The sequence below is a fragment of the Lutra lutra genome, chromosome 8 (assembly GCF_902655055.1).
Source record: "Lutra lutra chromosome 8, mLutLut1.2, whole genome shotgun sequence".
In the NCBI taxonomy this organism is placed as follows: Eukaryota; Metazoa; Chordata; class Mammalia; order Carnivora; family Mustelidae; genus Lutra; species Lutra lutra.
The window spans coordinates 38,101,271-38,119,391 of NC_062285.1; the positions used below are offsets into that span (position 1 = coordinate 38,101,271).

Sequence of the window (18,121 nt, forward strand, 5' to 3'; positions counted from 1 at the left end):
AATTTGCCTCCCTTGTCTGGTGCAAACTGTGGCATCCTAGCCAAGCCTAGCAGCCTGGACTCTCACTGGTGGACCTGTTGCTTCCCTGCCCCCAACCCCCACCCCCACCCAGCCCCTCCAGATGTATTGCCCTCCCTGTCATCCCAGAGCAAGTGTTAGGTGCAAACTAAGGCTAAGGTGGATCCCCTTGGGCCAACTGAGCTTGGGCTCAAGTTGTGTAAAAACCACTGGACTTTCAGAATCAGAATGACATTTTAGGTGAATGGAAAAATCTTCCTTGATTTTGGCTTGCTTGTTCAGGGACTCACAGGACGGAACAGACTGGGCAGCCGGCCCCAGCAGGATCCCTTAGACAAGGCATCTGCACAAAGGATGCGAAGGCAGAAGGACAGTTGCACTACCATGGAGAGGGGGCAAGAGGGGTGGAAGCTGGGGGGAGATCCTTCCCAGAGATGAGAGCAGCTTTCCATTTCAAGGACTACAAGTCTGCAGGTCCAGAGTTCCTAGGTAGACACTTGTAAAAATGGCCCTGTCAGGAGGGATTCTTGACTCTTAGGTAGTCTCTGTTCCCAAGCCCCTTTTATGGTTCCATTCGCTTTATTCCAGCTTCCCAGGGGAGCTAGCACCGAGATGAGGTCTACATGAGCCATGCTCTGCCTTACAGCTCACAGCCTTTTTCTGAACCAGTCTTCCCGAGTCTAAGGAGCCTGTAATAGCAACTGGGAGATGGGACACTCAGAGGTCCCATTAAAAGTCTGGTGAGACTTTTAGAACTCCGACCTATAGAAAGCTAAGCGAAGGTAAAATTAAACTTATTGAAAGCAACCCACACAAGAGCAGGATTTCCTGACCTGAAGTCTCCAAATCCCAAAGATGTCCGTGGTGAATTCAGGGTGGGGGGGACCCACTGAAGTAGTGTGTAAAATTATATATGTTATGAAAAAAAAATGATATATGTATGTATAGGTGTGGCTGCCTTTGTTTCTGGAACGAGGGCCTGTAACCTTTATCACATTCTTAAAATCCTGTGACCTCCTGAAGTTAAACAAAACAAAACAGCACATTTTTCTAGAGGATAAAGGTGGGAACTGGGTGTCAGGGGAATTTGGAGGACATTCCAACTCCTCCCACTTCCCATGTGATGCAAACATGTGTACGCTGGGAAACAGTGACAAATACAGGGAAGTGACAGGTCACTTTAAAAAAAAAAAAAGCCCTTCAGGCTGATAGAATCCTGAGGATGGCCCAGATTTTCTTACAAAGTCTGTCCTTCTCTTCTTAAATGATACGACTTACTTACCTGTCCCCCCTCTCTTTCATTTTTGTCTTTGCTGCCACGGGATTACCTGTTCTAGAGACTGCTGTTTGTTCAAGGGCATTGAGCCTAGAAGGGGAGGCCTCGTTTGTTGGGCTGGCATAAGGAGCCACGGTCCGGGCAAGGTTGAGTGTGTCCTTCACCTGTTCCAGTGGAAGCCAAACTTGTCAAGCCTGTACCCCTTTAAAACTTCTAAAACACTTGTGGATTCCTCCCGGTAATTGTAATTGTACTTTCAGTATCCCTGAATGAGAAACTGCACGCTGATAAAAAGCAACAGTGTGGGCGATATTCCTTTAAATACCAATTTTTAAAAATGACAGGAGCATCTCTGTGTGTTTGAAAAACAGCTCAGCACTTACATGCGAGATGAATTATTTATCGCGTCTATAGGCAATGATCGGGAAGCCTCTGGATTCCGGAACACCTCACTGTGGACCTCCTGAGGACCTTCTCCTCTTCCCTCAAAGAGGGAGTCACTGGTCTCATTTAAGCTATTCTCTTTATAGATGAGGACGCTGTGGTCTGAAAATATGAGTCTCCCAGTGAGGCGGGTGGAGCTCATTCGAGACCTTCCTTACTGCCACTGGAGGTCTTTGCAGGAGGCCTGTGAGGCCACAGAATGCTCTCAGAGCCTCCTGTCTCCCACTGGCCCTGGAACTCTCCTCTCCCACATCCACACCTCCACACCCTCCCCTCACTAAGAGGGCCACCTCTCCAAAGGGCACCTGAGGGAAGAAAGGACCCTGGCCCTCTGACAGGACTGCGTTGGTGCCATCAGGCACCCGAGCAAACTCTAGAATGGACCCTTTCGTGCGGTTTGACATTAAATCAAGCAATTAGATTCTCCCCTGCTTACCTGTGGAAGGTGCGTTATTCCTTTCAGATTAGCAGACCTGAGAAACCATCAGACAAGGGAGTCAGCCGAGGGGCACCAGGCCTTGGCAACAAACACAATGGCTGCCATCGGCAGAGGGGTCAGCCAGAGGTTAAGCCCTGCCTCACATGGTCCTTACCACACCCCTGTATTATTCTCATCCTCATTTGACAGATGAGGAGACTGAGGCTTGGAGAGGTTAATGGAAATGCCACACACTTTCTAAGGGCTTCAGGGATGGGATTCAAAGCCAAGCCAAAAGCCAGAGCCTACAGGAGTAACCTCTATGCAGCACTCTATTACGCCAGGCTGACTGGGCCCAGGATTCTTGGGTCCTCGTTAGGACTAAATGATATTTCGACCCCTTCACTCAAGGAATCATTCTAAAGCCAGTCATAGTTACCCAGTAACGCAGAAGCCCTTCTCTTCCAAAATGGAAAACCTCTTTGCCACATCTTCCAGGGACCCAGGCGGACTCCATAAACAGTGCTCATCCATGAGAACAGAGGCACTTGATCTTTAAAGTTCTGATTCTAGGGCACCTGGGTGGCTCAGCTGGTTAGGCAACTGCCTTCGGCTCAGGTCATGATGCCAGAGTCCTGGGATCGAGTCCCTGATAGGGCTCCCTGCTTCTCCCTCTGACCTACTCCCCTCTCCTGCTCTCTATCACTTTCTCTCTTAATAAATAAATGAAATCTTTAAAAATAAAATAAAATCCTAATTCTAGCTCACAGCTCCTGCACAGAGGAGGTCAGAAAGGGTGAGTTCCTAGCTCGTTCCCACCTCCATCCAGGCTGTGCTCCACTGGGAAGTGCTCCCTCCCCGATCCACTCACCAACTAAGGCCTCCAGGCTGACTCAAAGATTTCCCTGGTCCACGAAGTTCTTCAGATCTCTATGAATCCCCGCTGATTTGTCTCATTCTTTCTGGAGGAATTTTCTCTTTGGCCTAAATGCAGCTTCTGCCTTTTGTCTCTTTTGACTCGTGGAAGAGCCTTAGCCCCCAGCAAGCTCCCTGAAAGCAGAGGGCAACGTATTCCGTGTCCCCTGCCCCCAAGCACCCAGCACACTCGTCAGTACTTCCTACATGGAAGGCCGTGGTCCTGAGAACTTCCTCCCTCCTGGACCATTCACTCTGGCTACAGCTCCCCTCCAAAGACAGTGCTGGCTCCCCACCCCATACCTCATTCCCCTGAGGCTCGTGACCTTTGAAAGTGCTGGGATTTGTTTTGCTGCCCTCATCAGAAAGAAGCCTGACCTTTTCTGAGAATCTTTTTGTCTTTGGGGCCCAAGGGGCATGGCCTGGAAGACGTGAGACCAGTTTTTCTGCACCTGAGCAGGGCTCTCGTTGAGCTCTAAGAGGCCATTCAAGGCTTCGGCAGTTCGGACTTTTAAAACCACCTGAGTCCAGACAGGGGGTTAAAAAAGCAAGAATCAGAGGAAGGTGTGTGAGTTTTCTTCTCCGTTCATGTCTCTTTCTCAAGGGCTCTTCTTAACTAAGTGTGTTTGCCTTTCGCTATTCTGGGAGGCTGAGAGCCTCTTTTTGTCTGTAGACTGAGACAGAATGTCTGAAGCAAGAGGAAATCAAGCTCCTGACCCAATCCCCCCACCACGGTGAAGCCCAGCACTCTGGCGAGGAGACGAGGTGCTGTCCTGACTGATCTTCACTGGGCCAACCAGGACTGCTCGCTGAAGCCTCCTGGCAGTCGGGCCAGCCATACCCCTCTCTGAACCTCAGTTTCTTCAGCTGTAAAATGGAGGGGCTGGGCATTGATCACTGAATCCCTTCCTGCCCTGAATCATCACTGCCTTCTCAACTTTTTCCCCCCAACCTCTACCCCCACTCTGCCACTGACTTCCCACAGGACTTTGAACCACACGGTGGTCAGGGCTGCACCTTGGCCTTGCCCAGCTAGGAGTTCCTATAGGTTGACATAGTCCTATTGACAGAACAGGACTGCTGCCATCCAGTGTCCTGGCAAACTGCAGAAGGGAACAAGGGGGTCTTTTAGGCAGTTTGACATTAAATCAAGAAATCATAGCTTCCCCTACTTACCTTTGGAAATGCTTTGTCCCTTTCAGATAACCAGTGTACTATTTTCCACTGAATAATTTTACTAACAATAATATCTGAACTTTTTACCCATTCTTCACAGTTTATGAAATGGTTTTATATCTGTGATCTCTCTCTTTTTTTTTAAGATTTTGTTTATTATTTGAGAGAAAGAGAGAGGGAGAGCAGGGGGAGTGGCAGAGGGAGAGGGAGAAACAGGCTCCACACTGAACACAGTGCCTGATTCAGGATTCGATCTCACAACCCTGAGATCATGACCTGAACCGAAATCAAGAGTCGAATGCCCAACCGACTGAGCCACCCAGTCAACCCAGCAATTGCTCTCTTTTTTAATATGTTATTTTTAAGTAATCAATACAGCCAATGTGGGGCTCGAACTCAGAACCCCAAGATCAAGACTCTGCACACTCCACTGACTGAGCCAGCCAGGCATCTCCCTACAATTCATTTTAAAATTCTCACAACAACCCCACGTAAAAGACAGGGATTATCATTCCTATTTTGCAGACCAGGTAAATGGAATGATTTACCTAAATTATCCAACCAGAATGACAAAGCTGAGAATGAATGTACTGTGTCCTACAGAGAAACCAGGGGCACCTAGAAGCCAGGAGCAAATGCAGACCTGTTAAAGGATGTTTACCTTACCATGATAGGACTCAGTATGAACATGTGAAGGAGCAATATCTGTAATATAGAAAATATATGCAAATGATATGTAAATCTGCCTCTGGAGATTTTGAACCAAGAGTTTGCTTGGTGTTTTGCAAAGGAACACAACAGCACTCGTTCGATTCCTTCCCATGAGCAAGAACCAGAGAAAGCAGAGGAGATGGTGATCGGACAGAGGGTATTGGGTGATTTCCAGCCTGCTTTTTCTTCCTTCTGATAGTTTTTGTTGGGGAGGCAGAGGGTGGGAAAGGAGATAGGGAAAAGAGAAAAGAGCTCTCTATGTTTGGCCCCATTCCCTTTTCAGGTCACAGCTCCTGCTCAGAGCTAGGCAGGATTCGAGAGCCCTCTTGAGACCCAAGCTCCCTTCCTGCAGCCCCAGGGCCTCCCCCTTGGGGAGGGCAGTGATGAAAGCGCGCAGTGGGAGGGAGACGCAGGCTGTAATCTCTCCCACACGGTCCCACCTCTCTGAATCATGTAGGTCATGCCCTGCTGCACTCTGAGGCTCCTGGTGGAAAGTGGCAGAGTGTAATTATTCTCTCCAGAAAGGGGAGGCTTTGGAAATGGGACCCAAATTCAGCAAGATCATCACCCCTCAACTGGGCAAAGGAAAATGAGGTGATCCTTAGGGAGGTACAGTGAGAGCTTCATACCTACAACGTGGTCCTGTCTGGAGAGGTCAATCTGCTGTGCCTTGGACACCTCTCCTGTCACTTTACAGCCTGTACCCTGGGCTGGGTCAGAAAGTACAGCTCCCCTGAAGCAAGAAAGGCACAGGGTCAGGCAGGAAAAGCAGTTCATTTGGGCTATCCAAGGAAAATTTACAGATCAGAATCCAGGGCCCTTTCGACAGCATTTCTCAGAAAAGGAAACCACTTGGTTTGCGCTTACCAAAGCTGAGGCACTTTGGACAAATTCTCTTATTTGATCCTCACATCATCTCTGTAGGAGGGGAACTATTCTGAGCCTCATTTCATGTGGGATCAAGGTCACACGGCAAGCCGGTGGCAAGTCCATGATTCATGCACAAGGATTCCGCACCCTTGACCAGAGCATGACACTGTCTCTACCGGGGCTCCGGGTGTGGACAGAGGTGCATGAGACCTCTGAATGGCAATGCCCAGAGAAAGAGCACTCAGGGTGCCGGGGAAGCAAAGGCCCAGGCTTTGGGTGACCAAGGCCTCTGGAGAGCAAGTGACTTCAGATCAACTTGTGAGGGAGCAGCGCTTTCCCGGGAAGCTGGGCCCTGGGCCGGCTGCCCCACAGTCATTGCCTAACCTCTATGGCTAAACAAAGAGAGCTGAGGTGAGGAAATCAGAACATCCTGGGGAAGGAGCAGAGAACAGAAAACACACTGACGCCATGGGGCCGGGGGTGCCCAGGTGCCAGAGAACCCTGCGAGCCTGGCTGAGGGCCCTGGGGTGAGAGCCGCCTCACTTGGCCAGCCGTGGGAGCCTCCACCGGCAATAACCACCTTGGAGAGCTCAGGGAAGCGTGAGAAACTGGTCCTTTTATCCCAAGGAGCTTGAGAGCTTCACAGAAGCCATTAATTACAAGCCCAGGAAGAAAGGGAGGGAAACGGTGCTTTGGCTGGGACACTTGCCTCATCAGCTATTGTGAATGCAGGGCTGGGAGGCCAGGGGAGGTGCAAACAGAGAGGTGGGCATCGGCAAGAGGGTGGCTCAGCCCAGGGCCAGAACCTTCATCGGAGGGAAGAAGCCTGCAAAGCCTCAGCCAGAGACCCTGTGCTCTGACCGCTGCGTACTCTCCCCCGGGGTCTTTCTGACAATGTCCTCTTAGTTTGTGCCAGTGCCCACCACGACAGCCTTGGTCGCGTGAGGGCAGAGGGCTCAGCCCCACAGTAGAGGGTGACTACACCCTTTTAATGAAATGGGGGCAATTTCAGCATCCCATGTGCCAGAGACCTGCAGCGTTTATTCTGAAAGGTAAAGTAGATTTGCAATCCTTTATAGGCCCAACTAGGAACACTTGTCTCTAGAATCAGGTCAGCTAAGGGCTGCTGTAAGGAAGCGTGTTCCATTTCGGACAAAGCTTATAGGTATGAGAAAGGAGATCGTTATGCAGTTTCCTTGTACCACCCAGAAGTCTGGCTTCTAATTTATGAGCTGGTGGATAGACCCATTTCATAAGTCCCCGCTCTTGGCATCTTGGCCTCTTGCCTATTTGGAGAGGGGGTGGGAGTGCCTTTCCTGATGAAACCCGTAGCACCGTCCTTGTCATTGTCCATCGGACTGGAGCAATCATGTGTTTCACTGTAATGACAAGAGCACCATGCAGATGTTTTCTGGCATTCCATCCCTTGAAAACCTTATGCTGCTATCACCCAAGGGTCTGGACATTACCCTCCCAAGATCAAGACCCCCCAGCCTACATACATTCCTTTTTTCCTTCATGCCATCTATAATTAATCAGCACAATGCAAAAAATCTTGAGGGATAAACCATAGAGAGCTGAGCAATTTATAGTTACGCAGTCTGGTTATTCTGGGCATGTTGAGAGTTAATCCCAATGACCAGGTTATTACCATTGCCTCGCTCCCTTTCCTCCTCTACCTTCTATTCCTGGTGAGGTCCACCTCTGCTCTTGCAGCTTTTTTGTTTTTAGGTCTTTCTTCAATCTAGGCCAGGCAACCAATCAGAATAGCAGGGTGGTCTTGGTTTCCCACCCTCAGAAATTTCCTGGGACATCTGGGTGGCTCAGTCGGTTAAACGTCTGCCTTTGGCTCGGGTCAGAATCTCAGGGTCCTGAGATAGATCCCCACATCAGCCTTCCTGCTCAGCGGGAAGCCTGCTTCTCCCTCTCCCTCTGTACCTCCCCCTGCTCATGCTCTCTCTCTCTCTCCCTTTCTCTCAAATAAATAAATAAAATCGAAAGAAAGGAAAAAAGAAAAAAAAAGAAAGAAATTTCTTTGAATCAATCCATTACCTTCCCAAGAAATTCCTCTGCTCCCAACAAATTCTCATTAGGTCTTTTTTTTTTTTTTTAAGGTTTTATTTATTTATTTGACAGACAAAGATCACAAGTAGGCAGAGAGGCAGGCAGAGAGAGAGGAGGAAGCAGGCTCCCCGATGAGCAGAGAGACCGACACAGGCATGATCCCAGGACCCTGGGATCGTGACCTGAGCTGAGGGCAAAGGCTTTAATCCACTGAGCCACCCAGGTGCCCTCATTAGGTCTTTCTAACCAATTGAGCATTAGCCCATTGAAAGTCCTCCTTTCTGAAGCCCTTCACAGTAGATAAAATCCCCTGTACCTACACCCTCTCTCTCAGAGAACATTCCTCACTTTTCTCTTCCATCCTCTCGTCCCACATGCTTCTTACGCCAGCACCACCTCTCTCCCAGTCAATAGGATCTTCTCTTGCCTGTCGGTTGACCCTGAAATGGGTACAGGAAGTCACATGAGGCGCATTTCCGGTGCTGGGGGTCTGGGGCGGCATGCAGCCCACGGGGTGACGGGCTCTCACCTAGCCCTCGGTGGTAGCCTATGGTATACGCTGTACTAGAGGGTTGAACCAGGTGCTTCAGGAGACCTGAGAAAGATAAATTTAGCCTATGGGGCTGAGGAAGGCTTCCCAGTTGAGTTGGGCTTAAAAGAGTAGGTAGAATTTCTTCAAGCAGAGAAAAGAACCGGAAGCAGTATGTCCTTTGTATGGGTAGAGTCTGTCCTTTAAAAAAATCATGCTCCTGGGGTACCTGGGTGGTTCGGTGGGTTAAAGCCTCTGCCTTTGGCTCAGGTCATGATTCCAGGTTCCTGGGATTGAGACCCCACATCAGTCTCTGCTCAGCAGGGAGCCTGCTTCCCCCTCTCTCTCTCTGGCTGCCTCTCTGCCTACTTGTGACCTCTGTCTGCCAACTAAATAAATAAAATCTTAAAAAAAATCATATTCCTTTGGAAAAATACAAAATGTTCCCATTGATTACTCTGGTCCCTGAGATTTGAGGAAACTTCCTAGAGGGCCTGCACTTTTCCTCTGAGAATCACTTGTTCACCGGAAGTAAGCGCTAACTACAGATTATTGTTTCTATAGTCCACAACAGATCAGGGGTTTCCCTGCACGGCCCCTGGTACACAGTCACATAAGTGTGCACCCTCGATTCTTCAGGGAGACCGTGGAATTGTGGAATCTTTCTGGAGTCCTGGCAGGGCCTCTGCAGGCACTGTCAGGGATGTGAACTTATACTAAGTGGAAGAGGTCAAGACCTCAGGCTTGCTTACGTTTTCCACAGCCTCTCCAGGCCTGGCAGCTTCCTCATCTGTGCATGACAGCTGTTTGTTTTCTAGAGGGTGCTGACCATGCATGCCACCCGGCATGTGAAGACACAGTCCTGCCCTCAGGCCTTTGGGAACCAGAGCTAGAGACTCAGCTCTGGGTGCAAACACAGCTTGAAAAGCAGACAGGCTGAGCCCGAAGGTGTGAGGCCTTTGTTCCCTCCTCTGAGGGAAAAAAAATGAGCAGGCTAGATGAATTCTCTGAAGAAGGGAGCACACAGGGGTACCCAAGAGCTCCCTTTGTGGAGGATAAGAGGGGAGGCTGGAATCCTGTTAGGGTGCAGGCACTAAAGAATGCCTAGGGATGGAGAAAGGCAACATAAGCCTGAGGCAAGTGGGAAACGGAGGCCAGCAGTGAGGGAGGACAGGCCCCAGAGGGGAAATGAGAGGCCACCCTGTGAGAGGAGTGCCATCTGCCAAGCCTCCCTTGGCCCCACAGGCCTCACCCGGCATACTGTCCCTCCCCCACTAGGGCCAGGGGCTCACAGCCCCACACGACACAGATCTAAATCACAGATCTAAATCAAGCCCTGCTGAGCAGGTGCCCATTGAGAAAGCTGGAAAGGAAAGGCCAAAAGGACTGGTAAAGATGAAACTTCAGGAGGCAGTATGGCGTCATGTAAAAGACACAGGGCTTTGAGCCAGACCAGCCAGGATTCCTTCCTTCCCTAGTTCCATTCCTACCAGCTGTGTGTCTTTGGCCAGCTGATTAGTCCTTCATAACTTCACTTTCCTCTCTGGAAAATGGCGTCATGTAGGGTTTCAGTGGCATAGCAGTAAAGTGTCACACACAAGTGCCTGGTACACAGTAGAGGTACACTCGTTACTCCTTCCATGGAAGAGAAGATGTTCATTCTTTAAAATCCACAGTGAGATTTAGAATTAGAAAGAATGAGTTAGAAAGAAAGAAAAGGATCATTTTGCATTCTTCCTGGGAGCCACAGAAAGGACAGATCTGATATAGCTGCCCTATGGAGTTTGCTCATCAGCATGGGGGAGCTGTTTCTGGTGTGTCAGATTACCCCCAAAATCAACCAGCCTGATGGCAGGGGAGATGGAGTGAGACTAGGAGGTCCAGGGCCAGGCGGGGTTCCAGTCCAGGCTCTGCCACTAAACCTCCGTGGCCAAACTTAGCTTGAAGTTTTTGACCCCCTTCACCCCTAATTCTGAGATACTACAAGGCCCTGGAAAGTCCATAGACTGACCTGCTAGCCAATCAACCAGGCAATCAATCAACCTAACCATCCATTTAGTTCACCTCAGATCCCTCTATTATAATGATTAAAGGATCTAACTAGCATGCCACAGAGTGGGCCACAGAGGAGGAGGCCCCTGGCTTACAAGGATACATAGGTCTTTACAAGGATCGGAAGACACTTAGACACTTTCGGTTAGAGGTAACAGAAATGAACCTCAAGTATCTAAAACCAAAAGGGAGAATTTATTACAAGATGTCAGAGTCTCTCCTAGGAACCATAGGCAGAGTGATCAGCGAGGCCATACAAAGTTCTAGAACCAGAAACCAGGAAGCCAGTACCAACCTAGGCAGTTTCTTTCACTCTGCCTTTCCAAGGCTGACTGGACTTTCATTTCTGCTTCTCCTTACATGTCTTGTTTCATGCCATCATCACCGGTTGGATGGCAATAGTGAATCTCATTTGCAAATTTACAGGAGAGAGAATCTGATTGGCCCTGCTTGGGTGGGATGCCTATGCCTGGTCCACTCAGCCAACAGCCAGACGAGCCAGGCATTCACAGACCACTAGGATAAACTCTCATAAATAGAACTCTCTGAGCTGCTCCTGGGTGAGTAGAGTTGAGGAATCTCAGAGAAGGGGAGGTTATGACCACCCTTACACCCCAAAGGGTGTTGTGTTAGTTAGAATACAAGTTTGGCAGCTCTGACAAGACCCAATATAAGAAGGACTTAGACAAGATGGAAGTTTATTTCTCTCCGGTGGGAAGAGTCTGAGTGTATACACTGCAGGGATAATATGGGGGCTCCCCAGTGTTAGGAATCCAGGCTCCTTCTAGCTTATTACTGTACTCTCAGGATATTTGTCTTAAGCACAGTTGAGGATGGCTCACCATTATGTCCAGTCTAACTGGACTGGCCTTCCTTTTAAGTGCATGATTGTTCTTGCTAACTCTTTTTTTTTTTAATTTTTACTTATTATTTATTGGGTGGGGGGCAGAGGCAGAGGGAGAGAGAATCTCAAGCAAACTCCTTGCTGAGCACAGAGCCCAACTTGGGGCTTGATCTCATGACCCTGAGATCATGACCTGAGCTGAAATCAAGAGTCAGATGCTTAGCCTACTGAACCACGCAGGTGCCCCTCCTGAAACTTCTTATTAGCTAGAACGTGATCACGTGGACATACCGCAAGAGAGATTGGGGAAGGTTGACTTTAACTAGGTGGTCATGTGCCCGGTCAAAAATCCCACCACTCTTTGAGAAGGTCAAATAGATACCGGGGGATGATCTCCTTCAACAAGCAAGAGTGGCCTTGGTTCCTGGAAGTTCACGGACGTTTTCGTCCCTCCTGACTCTAGCCTGGGGAGGAGGGTCTTGCCCTGGGGGACAGATATGGCAGGCATGGAAGCATGGACACGGGAATGGCAAGGAGGACAGAACAGGATGAGTTTAGACTAAGCGACATCTAAAGCCCTTTGCCCTCTTAGTGCCACTTCGAGAAAGCATGAGGATGATGGGCCTCTTCCCCTATCCTAACTTAGGGGATAGAAACGGAAGTTCTTGGGACAGATTGCAGAAGTGAGCTAACACAGAGTTCTTTAAAGATCACATCTTCAGAGCTGCGGTTCTCCTGGGCAGAGCTCAGCTTGGCTAAACAAGATGGAGCTGAAGTCATTTCCTTTAGGCCCTAGACCCACATATTATGCCCCTGCCTAGCAACCCCATCCCGCAGCTGTGCTGGGCAGAGCAGCTCAGAAGAGCTAATCCATCAGGAAACCGCACTGGGCACCTACTGTTTGCAGGGCACAGTGCTGGCTGCTGCAGGAGAGCCCACAGCAATGGTGGGGGTGCGTTTAGCAGAAGGTTGCGCTCACCAGCCCCTTCCTCTCTGCCACCAGACTGACCTTATCTTTAGCTGAGGACTTCCTGCCCACTGTCAAGTAATGACGGGGCAACAGGCTTCAGTTCCGAGTCAGCGGGATGCTGCGGCTTTGCTGACTCTGCACTCAGACTCTCAGCTCTGCGCTCTGCCCCAGAAAGGAGGGCTGCCAGAGGGGGCTAACTGTCAGCTACTCCATAGCATTGACCTTGTGTTTTTCGGGGGTCCAGCACCGAGCGTGTGTGCATATGCGTGTGCATGTGTGTCTGCACTTGTCAGGATGGGGAAGGCAGAACAGAGGTACCACATGACTGGGGGAAGTTAGGAATTCAAAGTGGACTTCGTAGGTTTTAGTCCCAGTGACGTCAGGATGAAGTGGGAGGGTCGGGAGCAGAAAGAGCCCAGAGCTAAGAGTTGACCTGTGCTCACATTCTGTTTGGCTACGACTGAACTGAGTGTTCAAATATCATTTCCTCCATTTTCAAAAACAGGGGTAATGATCGCGTTGCTCAACCCCAGAGGATTTATAAAATGAAAGAGAATTGGCCTGGGAGCCTTGCAAAGGCAAGGTATCTACTTCATTTGTTTGTGCCCTTCAGCACCTGACACGGCACCTGGTACCTCTCCAGTGAGTCTGGTCCAGACCAAATTACTGAATTCACCTGTTCCACTTGACGTGTAAGGAAACCGAAACCCAGGGAGGGACAGCGACGGGAGATCAAACATGGAAAGTGGCCAGTACCTGACCTGTGTTGAGCACCCGATCCACATAAGTGGCCTTCCTTTTGAAACGGCAGCACCAGGAGTAGATCCCAGATCTCTGACCTCTGACACCTCCACTCTTACCCCTCACCATGTTGTTCTGAGTTATCTGGCTAAAATCAGATCGTTTGTTTAAGGGCGAGGTGGGATCAGTTTGCAAGAGAGCCATTGCGGACACCTGCGCCCATGGTCTAAGTACGATGCACGATTAAGGAACAGGGTCCCTGGAGCCAAACGACCTGGGTTTGAATCTCTGTTCTGCCATCTACTACACGTCCTCGCTTACTCTCTTTCTGCCTCAGCTTTCCCATCTGTACAATGGAGACTGACATTGTATATAAGATCGCAAGGTTGTGGTGAGGATCAAATGAATTAAAATATACAATACATTTAAAATACATAAAATACACTTAGAAAAGTGCCTGACACATAGTAAGTATGTTCTCGCTGCCAGTCACAGCAAATGTTAGGCTTTGGTCACCATCATGGTGGCTGCAAAGGCGGCACCTACACTCAGTCTTCACAAAGACGTCCGTTTGATGATGGAGTTTGCTATTTCTGAATAGAATTAAGATTCCCATGGTTATTTTAAAGGACTGGAGACTCTGTTGTGTAAATTTTTTGAGGGCTGTGGTGCGTCTCCAGGAAGGACTCCCAAGGACTGAGTTCAGTGCCATACAGTTGGTGAGCAATTAGGAAGCAGTGATCAGCAGGAACTCTCGGGGAGGTGCGGACCTGGAGTCATCGTGCTCGATCCACAGCACATTGATGGCTGAGATAGGACACAGGTTTTATACAAGCACATCTCCTTCCCTTAACATCTTTCCAGTCCCAGGCTTCATTCAGATTTGCTCAGCATTCCAAAGTCCCTGGAAGCCCCCCAGCATGAAGAAGGTGGCTGAACGCCAAAGGACCAGAGCCAGGAAAACTATGTGAGAGGCAACCTTGCTTCTGCCAAGAATGGGATATGATTTCCTACCCCTACCCCCGCAGTGGGCCCCCCAACCTCCTGTCATTCCCATTCCCTATCCACCCCCAGCCCTATGGGCCACGGATTTCTGCCTGAAAAAGCAATTCAGCATTGCTCACTCAGGATATTTCCTCCTGACCTACTTCCTGAGTGCTGGGGCCGAAGGCTTGCCCTGCTGAGAAAGGCTAGGTTAGCTCAGCATTTCCCCTGCCAAACGTCACCCAGATGCTGAGTGTCTGTCACTCACTCCTAGTCAATTGCCACACTTGAGAGGTAGCTTTTCTTACTGGTTTCCCATGTTGACACCTGGACTAACTAACCTGACAGGTTCCCGGAACAGAGCTGAAACCTGTTTCCTGGTAGAAATGTGCTTTTGCCTTTTCTGTTGTGTGCCTGTTTTTGTAATTTGGTTCAGAACCACCATTTACTGTGGACCCAGGGACTGAGACGGTCATTCCCGAGTATTCCTAGTTCCTTCTTCTTCCTCTTCCTCTTCATAATCAATACCTTACAGGGCATCTACTACGTGCTCAGGGATTCTACATATTACCTCTAATATGCCCAGTCCTTCACCTTGTGAAGTAGATATATTAGGACAGCGTTTCTCAGACTTTAATGTGCAGAGGGAAACCTGTTATGATGTGATTCTGTTGAGTAGGTCTGGGAGATGCATGGGAATCTGCATTTCTAACAAGCTCCACGTGATGTTGGTGCTTGCTGGTTCTAACTCCTTGAGTAGCAAAGGTATCAGGAAGGCTCTTTTGGTTGCAAGTGACTGAAATCCAATGTGAACTAGTTAAGCAAGAAGAGGAGTTTGTTACAAAGATAGTGGAGTGCCCCACAAAGCCAAGTATAGGATTAAAAATGTGCCTCAGGAAGAGCTGGAGCCAAAGGGGGTCCCCTTGGTCTCTTACCTCTGCTTTTTCCTTGCACTCACTTCATTGCTTCATTCTCCCTCCATCCCTTCCTTCCTTACTTTCCCCTCCATCCTGGTTAGGGCTAAGGCAGCTTTCCCCACAGTCCTGTGGATTCCACATCTTCTGCTTCCTTGATTTCCTGCCTTGGTTTGGTGGTGCACATCTTCCAGTAACTTCCTAAGAAAGCGAACAAAGGAAGTAAAATGTTACTTATTAATATAACTGAAAATGTCTTTATACTGGACCGATAGTTTCCCCAAGTACAGAATTCTAGTTTCCAGAATGGCTGTTGTAATACCCAATGCCATGTCAACCCTCTGTCCTTTGTATCTCACGTCTGGAAGTTTTTCGATTCTTCTCCCTGACCTCTAGTATTCTGGAAGTTCACAAGGCTGTGCCTTGGGATGGCTCCTTCCTCACTCATTATACTAGGCATTTGATGGGTCTTTTTGACCTGGAAATTTATATCTTTCTGTTGTGGGGAAAAAACAATTCCTTTGATTATTTCTTAAATGATTTCTTCCCCCCTCTTTTTTTGTTCTGTCCATCTGGCCTCCTGTTGTCAGGATGTTGGATCTTCTGACCTGATCCTTTGAGTTTCCCAGCTTCTGTATCTAATTTATCATCTCGTTATCTCTTTGTTTTACTTTCTGGAAGATTTCATAAACTATTTTTTCGAACTTTTCTTGTTGAATTTTAAATATTTACATTTTTAAATTCTCAGAGTTCTCTTTTGTTGTTCGCTGAATATTCCTTTTTCTAATAGGCTACCATTCTTCCATGAGTGGAATAGCTTCTCTTCTGTCTCCAGGAACATGATTCTTTTCCTTTTTTTGAACTTTTCTTCTCTCTACATTCTTTTCTCTGCACTTCTTACTTCTTTAATTTGGTTTCTGTCTTTCATATAGACTTCCTATTTATATTAAAGAGTGAGGTGCTAAACAGTTTACCAGAAGAGAACAAAGAAGTAGCTGATGGCGCTCTTCATTGCACCCTTTTGAGTCTTTTGAATTCTGGACCATATTAGTATAAAACCTATTCAAAAAACAAAACAAACCTTTTAGAAGTTTATTTTAAGCTTTAGGTGCATGGGTATAACTTATCCACTGAAGAACTTCACTGTAGAGATATTGAGATGGAGTGTCAAGCAGCTTTTTATCTGAAGAGACTTCTAAATGTCAACATTTCAAAGTCTCTCTGGGCCATTAAGTCTTTGCTGATAAGAATCTTCTAGACGCCTCTCTGGAGATGGGTGTTAGGGGAGGGTGTAAGCCTACCTGACAATTTTCTTGAATGAGTGTGGGAGGAAGGCTGGATATCCTATTGTTGAGAATGAAGTTTGTTAACCAGGAGCCTCAACACTCCCCTAACCACACATACAACTGGTCTGTCAGCCTCTAGGGAATGCTTCTCAAGCTATCTGTGGTGAAGGACCAGTTTTTAAATCTGATCTGTCAGGGACCCACATGTAGTTCTAACGTGCGTGGCTAGTCCATATCTCCTACCACACATGACTTCCAACTAGAGTTCAAACATCCAAACTGGTCTACATCCTGTTCAGCAAGAAAACTCCACTGAGAACTCACTTGAATGTTGAGGCAATTTTAATTTTCTATGAAAACTCTAAACACTTATTTATATTTTCTGTACTTATCTTATTAGGGCCAGTAACAAAGTCTGTGGGCCTAAACCAGTTCATGAACCACGATTTAAGACCACTGCTTTAGAAAAGAGCAATTCTCTAATCTCTTGCCTTGAGGAGGAGCTATCACCAGGCTTTGAAGGGGTGTTCGGGGGACATCGGGAGTGTTGGACTTCTCTGAGAATAGACTTTTAGCTCATCCCCCATTTCAACTCTGCAAGTCACTCCCACGTTCCTTGGTACCCTGTGTTTCCAATGATGTTTATCCAACTGAGCCACCCAGGCACCCCGAGAAGCCAGCAAGATTTTGAAAAGCATTTTTTAAAAAGATTTTATGTAAGAGGACCTTCTTGAACTTCTCATGTCCCATTATTGGTTCCTTTCTGCAGGCTTTGGGCCACAGCTTCTACTGCTTGGTCAAATCATTTACCCCTCCTTACTCTTTTTTTTTTTTTTTTTTAAGCTTTTTTTGCCTTTTTTTTTTTTTTAAGCAATTTATGCTTTTAAAAATCCCTTTCAAGGGCACCTGGGTGGCTCAGTTGGTCAGGCATCTGCCTTTGGCTCTGGTCTCAATCCCAGGGTCCTGGGATAGAGTCCAGAATCTGGCCCCTACTCAGTGGGGAGCCTGCTTCTACCTCTCCCTCTACCCATGCTTCCCTGCTTATGTTCTCTTTTGCTCTCTCTCTCTCTCTCAAATAAATAAATAAAATATTTTTTAAAAATTCTTTTCAAAATCTTGCTGGCTTCTCAGGGTGCCTGGGTGGCTCAGCTGGATAAACATCATACTCTTGATCTCAGCTCAGGTCTTGATCTCAGGGTTGTGAATTCAAGCCCGCATTGGGCTCCACATTAAGCATAGAGCCTACTTAAAAGAAGAAAAAAAAAAAGTACTGACTTCTTTGCACGGTTCATTGTAGGAATATGGAATTTCAAGGACCCAAAATAGCCACAATAATCTTGAAAAACAACAAATTTAGAGAACTTTATATCCCAATTTTTAAACTTACTGCAAATCTACAGTAATCAAGCAATCAGGTTTGATACTGGCATAAGGATAGACCTACAGATGGATGAAATAGAATTGAGAGTCATAAAGAAATCTTTATATTTGTGATCAGTTGATCTTTGATAAGAATGCCAAGACAACTCAGTGGGGTAAAGAATAGTCATTTCAGTAGGTGGTGTCAAGATAACTGGAGATCCACACACAAAAGAATAAAGCTGAACCCCGACCTCACACCACACACAGAAATTAACTTAAAATGGATCATAGACCTAAATGTAAGAGCTAAAATTATAAAACTCTAGAAGAAAACATAAGAGTAAATTTTCATGAGAAAAAGCTTTATTTGATGTAATACCAAAAGCATAAGTAACAAAGGAAAAAATAAATTAGTCATGAAGATTAAAAACTTCTGTTTCCAAATGACACCATCAAGAAAGTGAGAAGAGAACTATCACAAGAGAAAATATTTTCAAATCATATATCTGATAAGGGACTTGTATCTGGGATATATGAAGAACTTTTA

General features: G+C 47.4%; 1 protein-coding gene across 3 annotated transcripts in view; it reads left to right on the forward strand.

The window, feature by feature from the left end:
- Window positions 1-18,121, forward strand: part of NINJ2 (ninjurin 2) — a 78,504-nt gene that overhangs the window by 28,234 nt on the left and 32,149 nt on the right. Inside the window, exon 1 of one of the 3 annotated variants that reach the window (XM_047742284.1) lies at window positions 12,731-13,070. The exons of 1 other annotated variant lie outside the window; for it this stretch is intronic. In XM_047742284.1, the coding sequence (XP_047598240.1) occupies window positions 13,026-13,070 (45 nt within the window). In that variant the 5' untranslated portion in view covers window positions 12,731-13,025. Of the gene's footprint in view, window positions 1-12,730; window positions 13,071-18,121 lie in introns of those variants that run through there. One more of the 3 variants, XM_047742286.1, reaches the window with a different exon arrangement.